The sequence below is a fragment of the Oncorhynchus mykiss genome, chromosome 10, assembly GCF_013265735.2.
Source record: "Oncorhynchus mykiss isolate Arlee chromosome 10, USDA_OmykA_1.1, whole genome shotgun sequence".
NCBI classification, from domain to species: domain Eukaryota; kingdom Metazoa; phylum Chordata; class Actinopteri; order Salmoniformes; family Salmonidae; genus Oncorhynchus; species Oncorhynchus mykiss.
Genome location: NC_048574.1, coordinates 30,409,936 through 30,425,006, shown reverse-complemented (window position 1 = coordinate 30,425,006; position 15,071 = coordinate 30,409,936). Strand labels below are relative to the sequence as shown.

The following is a 15,071-nucleotide window of genomic DNA, read 5'->3' as shown; positions in this document are numbered from 1 at the left end:
TTCCCTTTGAGATCAGCACACAGTTTATGGAGGGAGGTCTCCCACTGTTTGACATTATAGACTCTAAAACGTTTGAAGTTAAGCTTTTTGTAGACTTATTTCATAGGGTAACTTGCTTTTGAATGTGAGATCAGAAGTGTTGGTTTGATCGTTGTAACTCACTGAATGTGTGTTGTTCAAAGGATAGCCTAGCTATGTTATCCAAACAGTTTGTTGTCTCCCCTTCAGGAGAAGGCAACTAGGTTCAGCCGTGGGACAATTTTTGGCGGAGCTGTTGGTTGGGGGGATAATAACGTGGACACTGCAATTTGAGCACAACTAAGTCCAAAAAGAGATTGTAATTCTAAAATAACGATAATTCCATACCTTGATTACATAGAGACATGATCGCATGTCTCTTTGGTGAACAGATTTCCTAAATTAAACACATTTTCTGTTGAATTCCTGGTGGGTTGTTCCACCCCAAAAGCACAAGAAAGGGGATTTCGACACCCACCATCTCAGATTGTTCTGAAATCGTTTATATTGTTAGAAACAGATAACATTAGCATTCCTGCATATTGTTTTGTTTAAGTACAATTTGATCTCTGAGAAATTAATCTAATTTATTGCACCCAAATTGGTCATTTTAATGTGATTCATATAATATTCAATAAATATAGAACTAAGATCTAGACATGAGGAATCCTGAAAAATGGTCAAAAGCCACCCACGGACCTCCCCCCATACACCACACCAATCCCACCCCAACAACAAGTATATAGAGTATATAGTATCAGTTGTCTATGTTTGACAAGTAGTATGGAGCTGCGGATTGGAGTATTGTTTCTTTATTCTATGTCATGTATTCCCAGTGAATTTGGTGATGTTTTTCCCCTGTTCAGTGAAATTAGTAATTAATATGTCCCGTCCTACATCCTGATATTACTAAATGCTGACCACTAGATGGTGCTGTTCCAGCTATTGGGTGAACTATCCTTTTATCATTAAAACATGTATCACAGAATAGCAGGAACAGAAACAGTTAGAACCTGGTAATATCAGGATGTAGGATAGGAGATAAACCTAACAACTTCAAATAATATTTTTTTATGAACAGGGGAAAAAAACATCACCAAATTCACTGAGAATACATTAGCTTACATTATGATGAAGAAACAATACTCCGAACTGCAGTTCCATACTACTTGTCAGATATAGAGAACTGATACAGTTTACTTGCCTGTTGCTCATCCCTGAATTAAAGGATGTCTCAGAAGTGTTTCACTCACATCTTAATCCCAAACTGATAAGAAATGTTCGTTGGCACAAGCATTACTTATCTAAACTCAGCAGCCTTTTGGAGTGTTGTTAGCCCAACAGATGTAGGATCTTAATTTGATCACACACAAACGTGCAGTGTATTCAAGGTTAAAAAGCCTTCTAAAGTTTGTAATTTCCATTTTAAAATGTCAGACTTGATTTTCCTAAACAAAAAATATATCAACTCCTACAAAAAATGTCTGTTAATTATAATCCACATAATATTTCACATTTCCTGTTGCTACAGGATTATTTTCATGCTATATCAAAATGGCTCAAATTATGATCCTACGTATGTCTAAGTATTGCAACAGAAAACCCCATAAGATCTCTGTATTTGTAATGTCTTTACATCGCCTAGCTGTCATAGCCAATGTAATTAGGGAAGAACAACCCAATAGTTAGGGCAGTGGCTTTGGTAACTATAAATCATATTGTACTTTTTAATTTGTGGGTATGCTGCTGACCAAATGCCATATTTAGCCTAGCTTTCCCATAAACCCATTTAGCTACATTACTCATATTTCCTGAGAAATATTGTATGTTTTTTGAAAATGTTTGAAGCAAAATTAGGGAAAACCACTGTCATCAGGAAGACTATTACATTTTGTAAAATGCCTCTTGCTCTCTCTCGCTCTTTATCTCTCCCTCTCGATCTCTTTCTATAACATTAGGTTTGTTGTAATTAGGTCATTTTGATGTCGGACACACTCCCAGTGTAGTAGGCCTAATTGTCCTTCTGTCTCTGCTGAGGAACGATAAAGGTTGTCTTTACATAACTGTGTCCCGGCAGTAGGAAAACTAAACCTTGAGTCATGCGCTACTATGAAGGTGAAAACAAATTAGGCCCATGTGTCTGTCAGGGTACTACAGAGACAAGGTCAGTGTTTTCATAGGGAGTTTTACACATAGTGAAGTACTTTTAAAACATCTTAGCTGATAAGTCTTTCTCTGTGAAGATAGGCTAACTCGTTGTGACTATTCAATAGACATTACCTCAGTGTTTGCTTCCTCAATTTCTGCCATTTCTCAATTTCACCTTTTCACATTTAAAAGCAGCTCTTAGCTTTTCCTCAATTTGATCTCACTTCCTCATCTTGGAGTTCCCGAACATGTCCTAGAAACATTGAACATGTTTTACTAACCTGGATATGATTTATACATGTGACAATGGTTAGGCCTATCTAGCTGAGGTACATTACCAGACTTGTCTGCCAGTGAGGATGGATGATATTGGGCCCTACAGCAACATCATATGACGGGCCACACACACACACACACACACACGCACGCACAGTGCACAGATAATCAGATAAGGCTGTAAGGACCTGCAGGCTTTCTCTAATTACAGTTCGATGTTATAAAAAGGTAGCAGTGGGAACTTTTCTAAGGAGACAACCACCTTCTATCAATCAGCAGACCTGGGTTCAAAGGAGTCAAATAGTATTTGAGGTCTATGAAAAACTTTAGGTGCACATGATTTAACTTTCCCTGCGTAATGGAACTAAGGGAAAAGTCCCAAAAGTGCAAACACCCACCCACCTGGAACTCTAGAACAGCTCAAACTATTTGAAAGATTTAAAATACCATTTGAACTCAGATCTGGGTAGATGGTTTTGCTGTGAAGCCAGCTTGTTTAATTCCTGCTCAGGCTGCCTGTCATTATACACCCCTGGAGGTTGTGAGAAAGACTGGGCTAAAATAGGATGTGGGCTGCTTGTACAATGTCACGTTAAATGTGCTATATGCCTTGCAGCGTTAGAGGTAGACTAATTGTTAATGTTTGAAGAACACATCCATCCAGCAATTTATTTATATTATCCAGCTATTTAGTTCATTGTAGGGTTTAAGTACCTCGGAGAACCACTCGATTTGATTCTAAATGGGACTTCTTCCAATGTAAATGTTAACTTGAGGTCTATACTGTGTGCTGCAGTAAGTAGGGTAAACGCTGAGGAAAATGCTGCAAGAATTATAATAATTTAGATCAGAGAGTGGGGGAGGGGGATGTCTGCACTCAGCCGACCCCTTTTATTGATGGAGGACACCAAAGTGTCGGGTATCTCCGTTCACAGGCACACTCACTCTAACATTGTGTGAGTGTGTTATGCGTGCGTGTTAGTCAGTAATGATTGGGATACCCTTCTCTGAGACCTCACCTCCCCACCTTGGTTCAAATCAATGAGTCAGTTCCACAGCGAACAGTGGTACAGGTCATTACAGTAAAGAGTGGGGCGCCCCCTATTGGATGGGCACGGGTGGGGGGTGCTCCCTACCCAGCCGTGGACCCCTTGCTACCCCTTAATGGCATTACAAACCATTTAAAAATGTGCTCCTGGTAACCCGTTCCAATCACTATGTGCACGGCTGTGCATTTGCAGTATGTTTCAATGTGCATTTACCATCACGAATTTATCATGCTCAAAAATACTGCAGAAATGCAAAATTGACTGGCCTGATGAACTCGGGATGGTCGGGCAGTGAAAGTGGTTCCTCTCCATCACTCGTTGTGTTGATTTCATCATGTCCATTTGGTGATGTTTTTTCCCTGTTGAATCATATTGCAAATGCACTGTGCATTCTGACACCAAACTGATGCAAACTGACACCACACCCACTTTTTCGAACTCGTTTAGAAGCAAACTATCGCATATTTCAGAGCAGGCCCAAAATTCACAGTGCCTTCTGTTCAAACCATAATAAAACCATAAAACACATAGTTATGTTCTAGCTGCAGGTCCAGTTCTATCATTATATGTAGGCCTAGCTGAGGCGACCCCGAATCCCAAGTTTCGGCTTGATAATTGGTGCTGAAAATCCACTTTTTTCCATGCCTTGCTATGGGGTCCTTGAATGAGCTATCTGACAGAAACGTTGGGGTCCGTCTCTATGGGCCGAGCCGGTTTCAATGGACCTAGTCTTGCAACTCTGGGACTTTGCTAAATGTCGTCATTTTCGTAATGGTCAAAATGAATTGAAGTCATTGCAAATGTACGAGGCTGTTTCTCCATGAAGGAACCTTCTAGAGCCACATAACTCATCACGCACTATCGACCTGAGCTGTAGAACATGTTTCTAAAGTTTCAGACCTCTAGGTCTGACGGTTCTTTAATAGTTCGAACAAAGGTAACTATTGCAGGCTCTGTCTGTCTCTACGCACCACACAGGGTTGAATGCACTATTTCTATCAAACATCAGGTTGGGTATGGAAAAACACTTTTAGTGTGATTTTAACCACTTCCACTTTAACCACTGTAATCTGTGAGATCAAAAAACCCTGATTTACTGTTAAGGGTTAATGCCACATGGTCAAGGTTAGGCTTGCACAGATCGGGAGGACCTCAGGAACGTACCTGAGGTCAAATTGTGCTTCTCACCCTAACGGTTCTCTCACTGTCACCCAAAAGCACCTGCAATTTAGGGCCAGGCTTCATTATGAGCTCAGACCGAGCAAGCTACGGTCTAGCGGGGCATCTTGTTGAACTCGGTGTAACAGTATAGGTTCGCGTCCAACCAGGGACGCTCTGCACACGTCAACAGTCACCCTCGAAGCATCGTTACCCATCGCTCCACAAAAGCCGCGGCCCTTGCAGAGCAAGGGGAACCACTACTTCAAGGTCTCAGAGCAAGTGACGTCACCGATTGAAACGCCACTAGCGCGCACCACCGCTAACTAGCTAGCAATTTCACATCGGCTACACTCACCCCCCTTTTTACCTCCTCCTCTTTCCGCCGCAACCAGTGATCCGGGTCAACAGCATCAATATAACAGTATAGACTTTACGTCCGTCCCCTCGCCCCGACCTGGGCGCAAACTAGGGACACTCTGCACACATCAACAGTCACCCTCAAAGCATCGTTACCCATCGCTCCACAAAAGCCGCGACCCTTGCAGAGCAAGGGGAACCCCTACTTCAAGGTCTCAGAGCAAGTGACGTCACCGATTGAAACGCCACTAGCGCGCACCACCGCTAACTAGCTAGCAATTTCACATCGGCTACATCGGCACAGCCTAGAGATTATGGTAATGCCATTGCAGGCTCTGAGTGTCTTTAAGCACCGCACTTTGTCACTCCATCCTTGCTGTGTGTGTGTGTGTGTGTGTGTGTGTGTGTGTGTGTGTGTGTGTGTGTGTGTGTGTGTGTGTGTGTGTGTGTGTGTGAGAGAGAGAGAGAGAGAGAGAGAGAGAGAGAGAGCTTTTCTTTGACATCTGTTGGGAGAAATGACTGATTTACAGTTCATGAGGGTTGCCTAATAACACATGTGAAGTTTTGAAAAGATCAGACCTTTTTAACCCTTCGAAACAGCACCTATGACACCGTTTTAAGGCACTTCCGGTTTACACAGGAAGCTGAAAGTGAACACATATCCTCCTTGGGGTAGGCACTTATAGAATATGGAGTTTTAAGTCTTTATGTTAAGAACTGACTTATTTGCAGAGGTTTGAATGTGTGTGTTATTTCAGAAAATCACAGAAATCTCGCATAGCTTGGAAACACAATTCAAAAAGATTAGTCTGAACACGCTGCAACTGGATTTGTAACTTTTTACATTGTACGATTTCTCTTAAATTACGATAGATAAATGGCTGGTTCTTTTTTATTGACACCATAGGTTCATTTACTTTGACGTGAAGCGGAAAAATTATTGCTCTATTTTCATTTTTTACCTTTAATCCCAGAAAAATGGCCATAACTCAAAAACCGTTGAGGCCTAGACGCCATCTTGTTCGGGGCCAACTGCCCATTATGCCAAACCTATGCTCACCAAGTTTCGTCTTCGAAATCTTTTCCGTTTAGGAGATAAGGCCACGTTGTGATTGGTGATGTTTTGTGCATTTGCAATAGGATTCCATTCGCCCTCTTGTGGGATTTACCGGGAGAGCGGAAAAATTTAAATAAATTGAACATTTTATAAAACGGAAACCGGATGTCCGAGAGAGTTCGTTTGATGACTTCCTGGAAGATCCGGCCCTGCTGCACGGCCCGACGCCGTCCGCGAATTTTAGAAACTTTGGTCGGACGTCTAGTAAGGGACCGTACATTTGCAATGTGGACTTTCTCACTAACCATATGGCGAATGTCAAAATGTTCTCTTAAGGTATGTCAGGGATGGTATTGTATTATTTACTTTTTTTGTGCTTCAAAATGAGATGTTATATGATTGAATTCCAATTTGCGTATTCCCCTAGTTAAGTGAATCCAAACCACCTACCACCAACTAGTGTGCTGTGATCTGGGTGTGTTGTGTTACATTTGATTTCCCAGTCCCAGTGGTGTCGAAGGATATCTGATTGGAGGATATCTGACAGGAGGCTGTGTTTTCTCAGTTCTGTAACAGGAAGTGTCCTGACCAGCTGTGATAGTCTCACTTCCTCGGCTGCCCTCTCACTCTGCTCAGACTACCTACTGTTGACTTGTGTCTTGTATGTCATAGCACAGGCTGATATGCCATCAGTGGCAGCACCATATCCTCTAACCATCCCTTCACTCTGGACTCTCTCTTCTCTCAGATACAAAGGCCCTTTCTCTTTACAACTTTACCAAATGTACCCAAGGTCTACTTGATTAGATGTAGGACTCTTTTCCTGTACATATTTTCCTGCACATTATTTTGATGTGGATCTGGAATTCTATGTCTACTACTGAGGGCCATATTTAATAGTTTTTATTGAAATAGGCTAAATAGAGTAAACCCATAATGAAATGATTTAATTTAAACCAGCAGAGGTCATAATGACTGAAGCATTTTTTGTCATACCCATGTATCCATAATAAAATGTATACCCTGTTCTCTCTCTCTCTCGTAGGCTGCAGGTATAGCAGACAGAGCCATGCTGAAAGGGGGTTCCGCCAAGGTGGGGCTACCCAAGCCAGGGCTTCAAGAGAGGGCCAAGCAAGTCTCCCTCGCCCTCTCTACCACCACTTCCACCACAGCTACAGGCATCAAGACATCCAGGTCCTCCAACACCCTGGCCACAGACCTGCGCCTCAGCAGGGTGAGTTATACCAGACAGGAGAGTAACTTCACACCACTGAACACACCCAACATCTCCTTAATGAATGGTGGGAGGTTGCAAGTGGGACAGGTGGGAGGGAGATGGGGGAAGTTACCACCCCTTTACTTTGTCTAAGAGCCACTCTGTTCATTTGGATAATTGATAATGTTCAATTGCATTAATCTACCTCTGCATCTCCTGCAGACACTCTGACCTCGGTTGGGTGTCACAAAGCATAGACTGACAACATATCTCACTATAGTACAGTATGAGTGCTATTACAATTTCATACTAGTAGATTGAGTAGTTTACTAGTAGTTTTCCAATTGGTAAGGTAATCTGTGGTTTCCTAATCCCTGACTGTGTCAAGCCCGCTCCTCCTCTATGGCGCTCGAGGGCACCAGGCAGCCCATCCTTACGCACACCTGTCATCTTCACTCATGCTGCCAAACATACCCTCATAAAACTGACCATCCTACCGATCCTTGACTTTGGCGATGTCATCTATAAAATAGCCTCCAACACTCTACTCAGCAAACTGGATGTAGTCTATCACAATGCCATCCGTTTTGTCACCAAAGCCCCATATACTACCCACCACTGCGACCTGTACGCTCTCGTTGGCTGGCCCTCGCTTCATACTCGTCGCCAAACCCACTGGCTACAGGTTGTCTACAAGTCTCTGCTAGGTAAAGCCCCGCCTTATCTCAGCTCTCTGGTCACCACAGCAGCACCCACTCGTAGCACACGCTCCAGCAGGTATATCTCACTGGTCACCCCCAAAGCCAATTCCTCCTTTGGTCACCTTTCCTTCCAGTTCTCTGCTGCCACTGACTGGAACGAACTGCAAAAATCACTGAAGCTGGAGATTCTCATCTCCCTCACTAGCTTTAAGAACCAGCTGTCAGAGCAGCTCACAGATCACTGCACCTGTTCATAGCCCATCTGTATACAGCCCATCTATCTACCTCATTCCCATACTGTATTTATTTATTTAGCTCCTTTTGCACCACAGTATCTCTACTTGCACATCCATCTTTTGCACATCTACCATTCCAGTGTTTAATTGCCGTATTGTAATTACTTCGCCACCATGGCCTATTTATTGCCTTAACTCCCTTATTTGACCTTATTTGCACTCACTGTAAATAGACTTTGTTTTATTTTTTTTCTACTGTATTATTGACTGTATGTTTTGTTCATTCCATGTGTAACTCTGTGTTGTTGTATGTGTCGAACTGCTATGCTTTATCTTGGCCAGGTCGCAGTTGCAAATGAGAACTTGTTCTCAACTAGCTTACCTGGTTAAATAAAGGTGAAATAAAAAATTGTTACGCGCCTCAGCGCTTCATGGGACTCACCTGGAGTCTATTACTTTATTGATTGCCTCCTCTATATTTGTCACTTCCTCAGTTTCTTCCCCGTGTCTACATTAGTGTCGTTTTGTTCCCCCGTCCAGACGCTGTTCTTGTTTTGTTATATGTCCTTTTGTCCATTAAATCTTCACTCCCTGTACTTGCTTCTCGTCTCCCAGTGTCTGTCCTCACAGACTGTATGTTGTATGTGTGTCTTATAGCTGAAGAGAGCCAGTAGTGATGACACCCTGGCCAAGCCTGCCCTGGGGGCAGTAGCCACAGGCTCCCGAATGAAGAAGACTGTCACTACAGGGGCCATCTCTGACCTGGCCGACGCGAGACCTCGCAGCCTCTCAGGTAGGGGACCATAGACGATAGGGCTGGCAGTTAGCCTAGTGGTTAGAGTTTTGGGCCAGTAACCGAAAGGTTGTTGAATCAAATCCCCGAGCTGCCAAGGAAAAAACTGTCGTTCTGCCCCTGAACAAGGCAGTTAACCTGCTGTTCCCTGGCCGTCATTGTAAATAAGAATTTGTTCTTAACTGACTTGCCTAAATAAAGGTACAGTTTTAAAAATAGATCAGTACACTCAGACCACACACACAAGACTCATAATAATTGTTTATGGTTAAATTCAAATGTATTATTTATGCAATGTATTCATAGTAAAATAACAACTTAACTTATCGCATTTTATCTAATCTTATCTACTACTACTACTACTACTACTACTACTACTACTACTACTACTACTACTACAACAATGTAATTCAACATGGGTACAGTGCATTCACATTACTTCATTAGAAAAGAGCCACTGGTTTTAGAACTCACACCCAAGCCTTTCTCCTCTCTTCTTGTATGAGTCTATCTAGGGTCTCTTTCACTGTCACTCTGTAAAAGAGAAACCTGTGCCTCACCTCCTTGTACAAGTCGACCAGGCGCCTCTGCTTCTGCTCAGGGAGGTGCTAGCTGTGCTCAAGGATCATAGCCATGTGTCTGAGCTGATACGTCCAGTACGGCTCGCACTGACAGAGACCCGGGCCGTTTGCCTCCATCTGTGCTATGCATGCCATTCATGGTCCAGCCTGTACATATTGCTGGATATACAGATGTAGGATCTTAATTTGATCACACTTTTGTAGTGTATTCAAGGTTTAAAAAGGCTTCTAAAGTTTGTAATTTCCACTTTAAATGTCAGACTTGATTTCCCCTAATGGAAAATGTATCAACCGCTACATAAAAAAATCCAATAATTATAATCCACATAAAGGTTCAATTTTCTGTTGCTGCAGGATTATATTCCTGCCATAGCAAACTGGCTCAAATTAAGATCTGTGGCCTCCCGAGTGGTGCATTGATCTAAGGCACTGTATCGCAGTTCTAGTTCTGCCACTAGAGATTCTGGGTTTGAGGCCAGGCTCTGTCGCATCCGGCCGCGACCGGGAGACCGATGGGGTGGCACACAATTGGCCCAGCGTCGTCCGGGTTAGGGGAGGGTTTGACCGGCAGGGATGTCCTTGTCCCATCGCGCATTAGCGACTCCTGTGGCGGGCCGGGCGCAGTGCACGCTGACACGGTCGCCAGGTGTACGGTGTTTCCGCTGACACATTGGTGCAGCTGGCTTGGTTGGATTGTGTTTCGGAGGACGCACGACTCTCGACCTTCGGCTCTCCCGAGTCCGTACGGGAGTTGCAGCAATGAGACAAGACTGTAACTACCAATTGGATACCACGAAATTGGGGAGAAAAAGGGCTAAAAAATAAAATCATTAAAACTGGATCGATCATAGCAAAAGCAAATCAGACTTGTAGTCCTGGGGTTGTTGCCACCAAAACGGAGTTCCAATCAACATTTACGGCTAACTACTAAACATTCTAAACTTAAACATTCCATTGAAGTTGTTCTATTCTGATATCATCTTATTCAAATATCAGTGTATTCGTATGATTTAGAATCACCATGGAAATGAAATAGAATGGTTTTAAATCAACACTGACTCTGAGCAACAAACATTCAAAATTCAAACATTCTATCATGCTTGGTTTGATAGATGCGGTAAAAAAGTCAATGGAATGCAGACCGTTCTATTGACCAGATTGGCGCACATTCAACAAATCTGATCTAACTAAGTGGATAATTGTCAAATCTGTCTTGATTTATGTGTTGTAACAGACCCACAATGTGATTACTTAAGTTTGATTTGGATATATTTGGCTGTTTTCGCTGCATAAAATGTTGACGTTTTCAGGATTAGAAGAAGTGACTGCTAAATGCCAACTCCTGTTCATATACAGTGGGGCAAAAAAGTATTTAGTCAGCCACCAATTGTGCAAGTTCTCCCACTTAAAAAGATGAGAGAGGCCTGTAATTTTCATCATAGGTACACTTCAACTATGACAGACAAAATTAGGAGAAAAAAATCCAGAAAATCACATTGTAGGATTTTTTATGAATTTATTTGCAAATTATGGTGGAAAAATAAGTATTTGGTCACCTACAAACAAGCAAGATTTCTGGCTCTCACAGACCTGTAACTTCTTCTTTAAGAGGCCCTCTGTCCTCCACTCGTTACCTGTAGTAATGGCACCTGTTTGAACTTGTTATCGGTATAAAAGACACCTGTCCACAACCTCAAACAGTCACACTCCAAACTCCACTATGGCCAAGACCAAAGAGCTGTCAAAGGACACCAGAAACAAAATTGTAGACCTGCACCAGGCTGGGAAGACTGAATCTGCAATAGGTAAGCAGCTCGGTTTGAAGAAATAAACTGTGGGAGCAATTATTAGGAAATGGAAGACATACAAGACCACTGATAATCTCCCTCAATCTGGGGCTCCACGCAAGATCTCACCCCGTGGGGTCAAAAATCGCCCCGGTGAGCAAATATCCCAGTACCACACAGGGGGACCTAGTGAATGACCTGCAGAGAGCTGGGACCAAAGTAACAAAGCCTACCATCAGTAACACACTACGCCGTAGGGACTCAAATCCTTCAGTGCCAGACGTGTCCCCCTGCTTAAGCCAGTACATGTCCAGGCCCGTCTGAAGTTTGCTAGAGAGCATTTGGATGATCCAGAAGAAGATTGGGAGAATATCATATGGTCAGATGAAACCAAAATATAACTTTTTGGTAAAAACTCAACTCGTCGTGTTTGGAGGACAAAGAATGCTGAGTTGCATCCAAAGAACACCATACCTACTGTGAAGCATGGGGGTGGAAACATAATTTTCTGCAAAGGGACCAGGATGACTGATCCGTGTAAAGGAAAGAATGAATGGGGCCATGTATCGTGAGATTTTGAGTGAAAACCTCCGTCCATCAGCAAGGGCATTGAAGATGAAATGTGGCTGGGTCTTTCAGCATGACAATGATCCCAAACACACCGCCCGGGCAACGAAGGAGTGTCTTCGTAAGAAGCATTTCAAGGTCCTGGAGTGGCCTAGCCAGTCTCCAGATCTCAACCCCATAGAAAATCTTTGGAGGGAGTTGAAAGTCCCTGTTGCCCAGCAACAGCCCCACAACATCACTGCTCTAGAGGAGATCTGCATGGAGGAATGGGCCAAAATACCAGCAACAGTATGTGAAAACCTTGTGAAGACTTACAGAAAACGTTTGACCTCTGTCATTGCCAACAAAGGGTATGTAACAAAGTATTGAGATAAACTTTTGTTATTGACCAAATACTTATTTTCCACCATAATTTGCAAATAAATTCATAGAAAATCCTACAATGTGATTTTCTGGATTTTTTTCTTCTCATTTTGTCTGTCATGGTTGAAGTGTGGGAGAACTTGCACAATTGGTGGCTGACAAAATACTTTTTTGCCCCACTGTAAGCTAGTTAGCATAGCTAGCATACAGAAATTGGTGATGTTGGTAAATCGTTTTTAACTGTAATTCAGTTGACTGGTGACGATGACATGAACATGTGTTGGATTTGACTTCCATACAAGCATTATACTCCGATTTCTACCTCAACAGTGTGAAGTACATGGAGACAGTGCATTCAGAAGGTATTCAGACCCCTTGACTTTTTCCACATTTTGTTACGTTACAGCCTTTTTCTAATATTAATTAAATTATTTTCCCCCCTTATTAATCTAACACAATACCCGATAATGACAAAGCAAAAACAGGTTTGTAGAAAATTGAGCAAATGTATATAAAAAACTGAAATATCACATTTACATAAGTATTCAGACCCTTTACTCAGTACTTTTTTGAAGCACCTTTTACAGCGATTACGCTACAAACTTGACACACCTTTATTTGGGTAGTTTCTCCCATTCTTCCCTGCAGATCCTCTCAAGCTCTGTCAGGTTGGATGGGGAGCATCGCTGCACAGCTATTTTCAGGTTTCTCTCCAGAGATGTTTGATCGGGTTCAAGTCCGGGCTCTGGCTGGGTCACTCAAGAACATTCAGAGACTTGTCCGAAAGCCATTCCTGAGTTGTCTTGGCTGTGTGCCTAGGTTCATTGTCCTGTTGGAAGGTGAACCTTTGCCCCAGTCTGAGGTCCTGAGCACTCTGGAGCAGGATCTCTCTTTCATTTGCTACGTTCATCTTTCCCTCGATCCTCACTAGTCTCCCAGTCCCTGCTGCTGAAAAACATTGTCACAGCATGATGCTGCCAGCACCATGCCTCACCGTAGGGATGGTGCCAGGTTTCCTCCAGACGTGACACTTGGCATTCAGGCCAAAGAGTTCAATCTTGGTTTCATCAGACCATAGAATCTTGTTTCTCATTGTCTGAGAGTCCTTTAGGTGCCTTTTGGCAAACTCCAAGCGGGCTTCATGTGCCTTTTACTGAAGAGTTGCTTCCATCTGGCAAGGCTACCATAAAGGCCTGATTGGTGGAGTGCTGCAGAGATGGTTGTCCTTCTGGAAGTTTCTCACATCTCCACAGAGGAACTCTGGAGCTCTTTCAGAGTGACCATCGGGTTCTTGGTCACCTCCCTGACCAAGGCCCTTCTCCCCCGATTGCTCAGCTTGGTTGGGCGGCCAGCTGTAGGAAGAGTTTTGGTGGTTCAAACTTCTTCCATTTAAAAATGATGGAGACCACTGTGTTCTTGGGGACCTTCAATGCTGCAGACATTTTTTGGTACCATTCCCCAGACCTGAGCCTTGACACAATCATGTCTCGGAGCTCTACAGACAATTATTTTGACCTCATTGCTTGGTTTTTGCTCTGACATGCACTGTCAATTGTGGGACCTTATATTGACAGGTGTGTGTGCCTTTCAAAATCATGTCCAATCAATTGAATTTTCCACAGGTGGACTCAATCAATTTGTAGAAACATCTCAAGGATGATCAATGGGAACAGGATGCACCTGAGCTCAGTTTTGAGTCTCATAGCAAAGGGTCTGAATACTTATGTAAATAAGGTATTTCTGTTTTTTATTTGTAATAAATTAGCAACATTTTCTAAACCTGTTTTCGCTTTGTCATTACAGGGTATTATGTATTTAATACATTTTAGAATAAGGCTAAAACATTACAACATGTGGGAAAAGGGAAGGTGTCTGAATAGTTTCTGAATGCACTGTAAACAGTAGCCTAAATGTAGGGTACTTTTGCTGGGGAGCAATGAGGAGATTTGAGATCTTTCCCCCATGGCCCTTTTCCCCACAAGTTTCCATGGCAATTCCATTGTTTTGGTCGAGTTCGATTTACCTCTTTACCCCATCTATTGTTGATATTGCACCTCACACTCACAGTTCCCTTTTACTTCCTCTTTTATTGTTAACCTTATAAAACAATTTTCCACCTGAAAATAACATTTCAACTCTGGGTCCTTCCTACATAGAGTAAATGAATGGCCAAGTATCAATATTATTCTGATATATCACTGCTTCCTATCAAATATTGTAGTTGGCTTCTTATATGCTCAGTCGCCTGTCTGTGTGAAATAATCACACACAGTGCGGTGACGTACAGGTCAAAAGTTTGGACACTCAAGGGTTTTTCTTTATTGTTACTATTTTCTGCATTGTAAGGAGCAATAGTGAAGACGTTAAAACTATGAAATAACACATATGAAATTATGTAGTAACCAAAAAAGTGTTAAACAAATCAAAACAGATTTTAGATTCTTCAAAGTAGCTACCCTTTGACTTGATGACAGCTTTGCACACTCTTGGCATCCTCTCAACTAGCTTCACCTGGAATGTTTTTCCATCAGTATTGAAGCAGTTCCCACATATACTGAGCACTTGTTGGCTGCTTTTCCTTCACTCTGCAGTCCAACTCATCCCAAACCATCTCAATTGGGTTAAGGTTGGGTGATTGTGGAGGCCAGGTCATCTGATGCAGAACTCCATCACTCTCCTTGATCAAATAGCCTTTACACAGTTTGGAGGTGTGTTGGGTCATTGTCCTGTTGAAAAACAAATGATAGTCCCACTAAGCGCA

General features: G+C 42.6%; 1 protein-coding gene across 2 annotated transcripts in view; it reads left to right on the top strand.

The window, feature by feature from the left end:
- The window catches only part of LOC110533632 (cytospin-B), a 136,175-nt gene that overhangs the window by 1,923 nt on the left and 119,181 nt on the right, over positions 1-15,071 (top strand). For both annotated transcript variants that reach the window (XM_036990047.1, XM_036990048.1), the window contains exons 2-3: positions 7,112-7,300; positions 8,877-9,012. In XM_036990047.1, coding sequence (XP_036845942.1) covers positions 7,136-7,300; positions 8,877-9,012 — 301 coding nt within the window. In that variant the 5' untranslated portion in view covers positions 7,112-7,135. The remainder of the gene's footprint in view (positions 1-7,111; positions 7,301-8,876; positions 9,013-15,071) is intronic.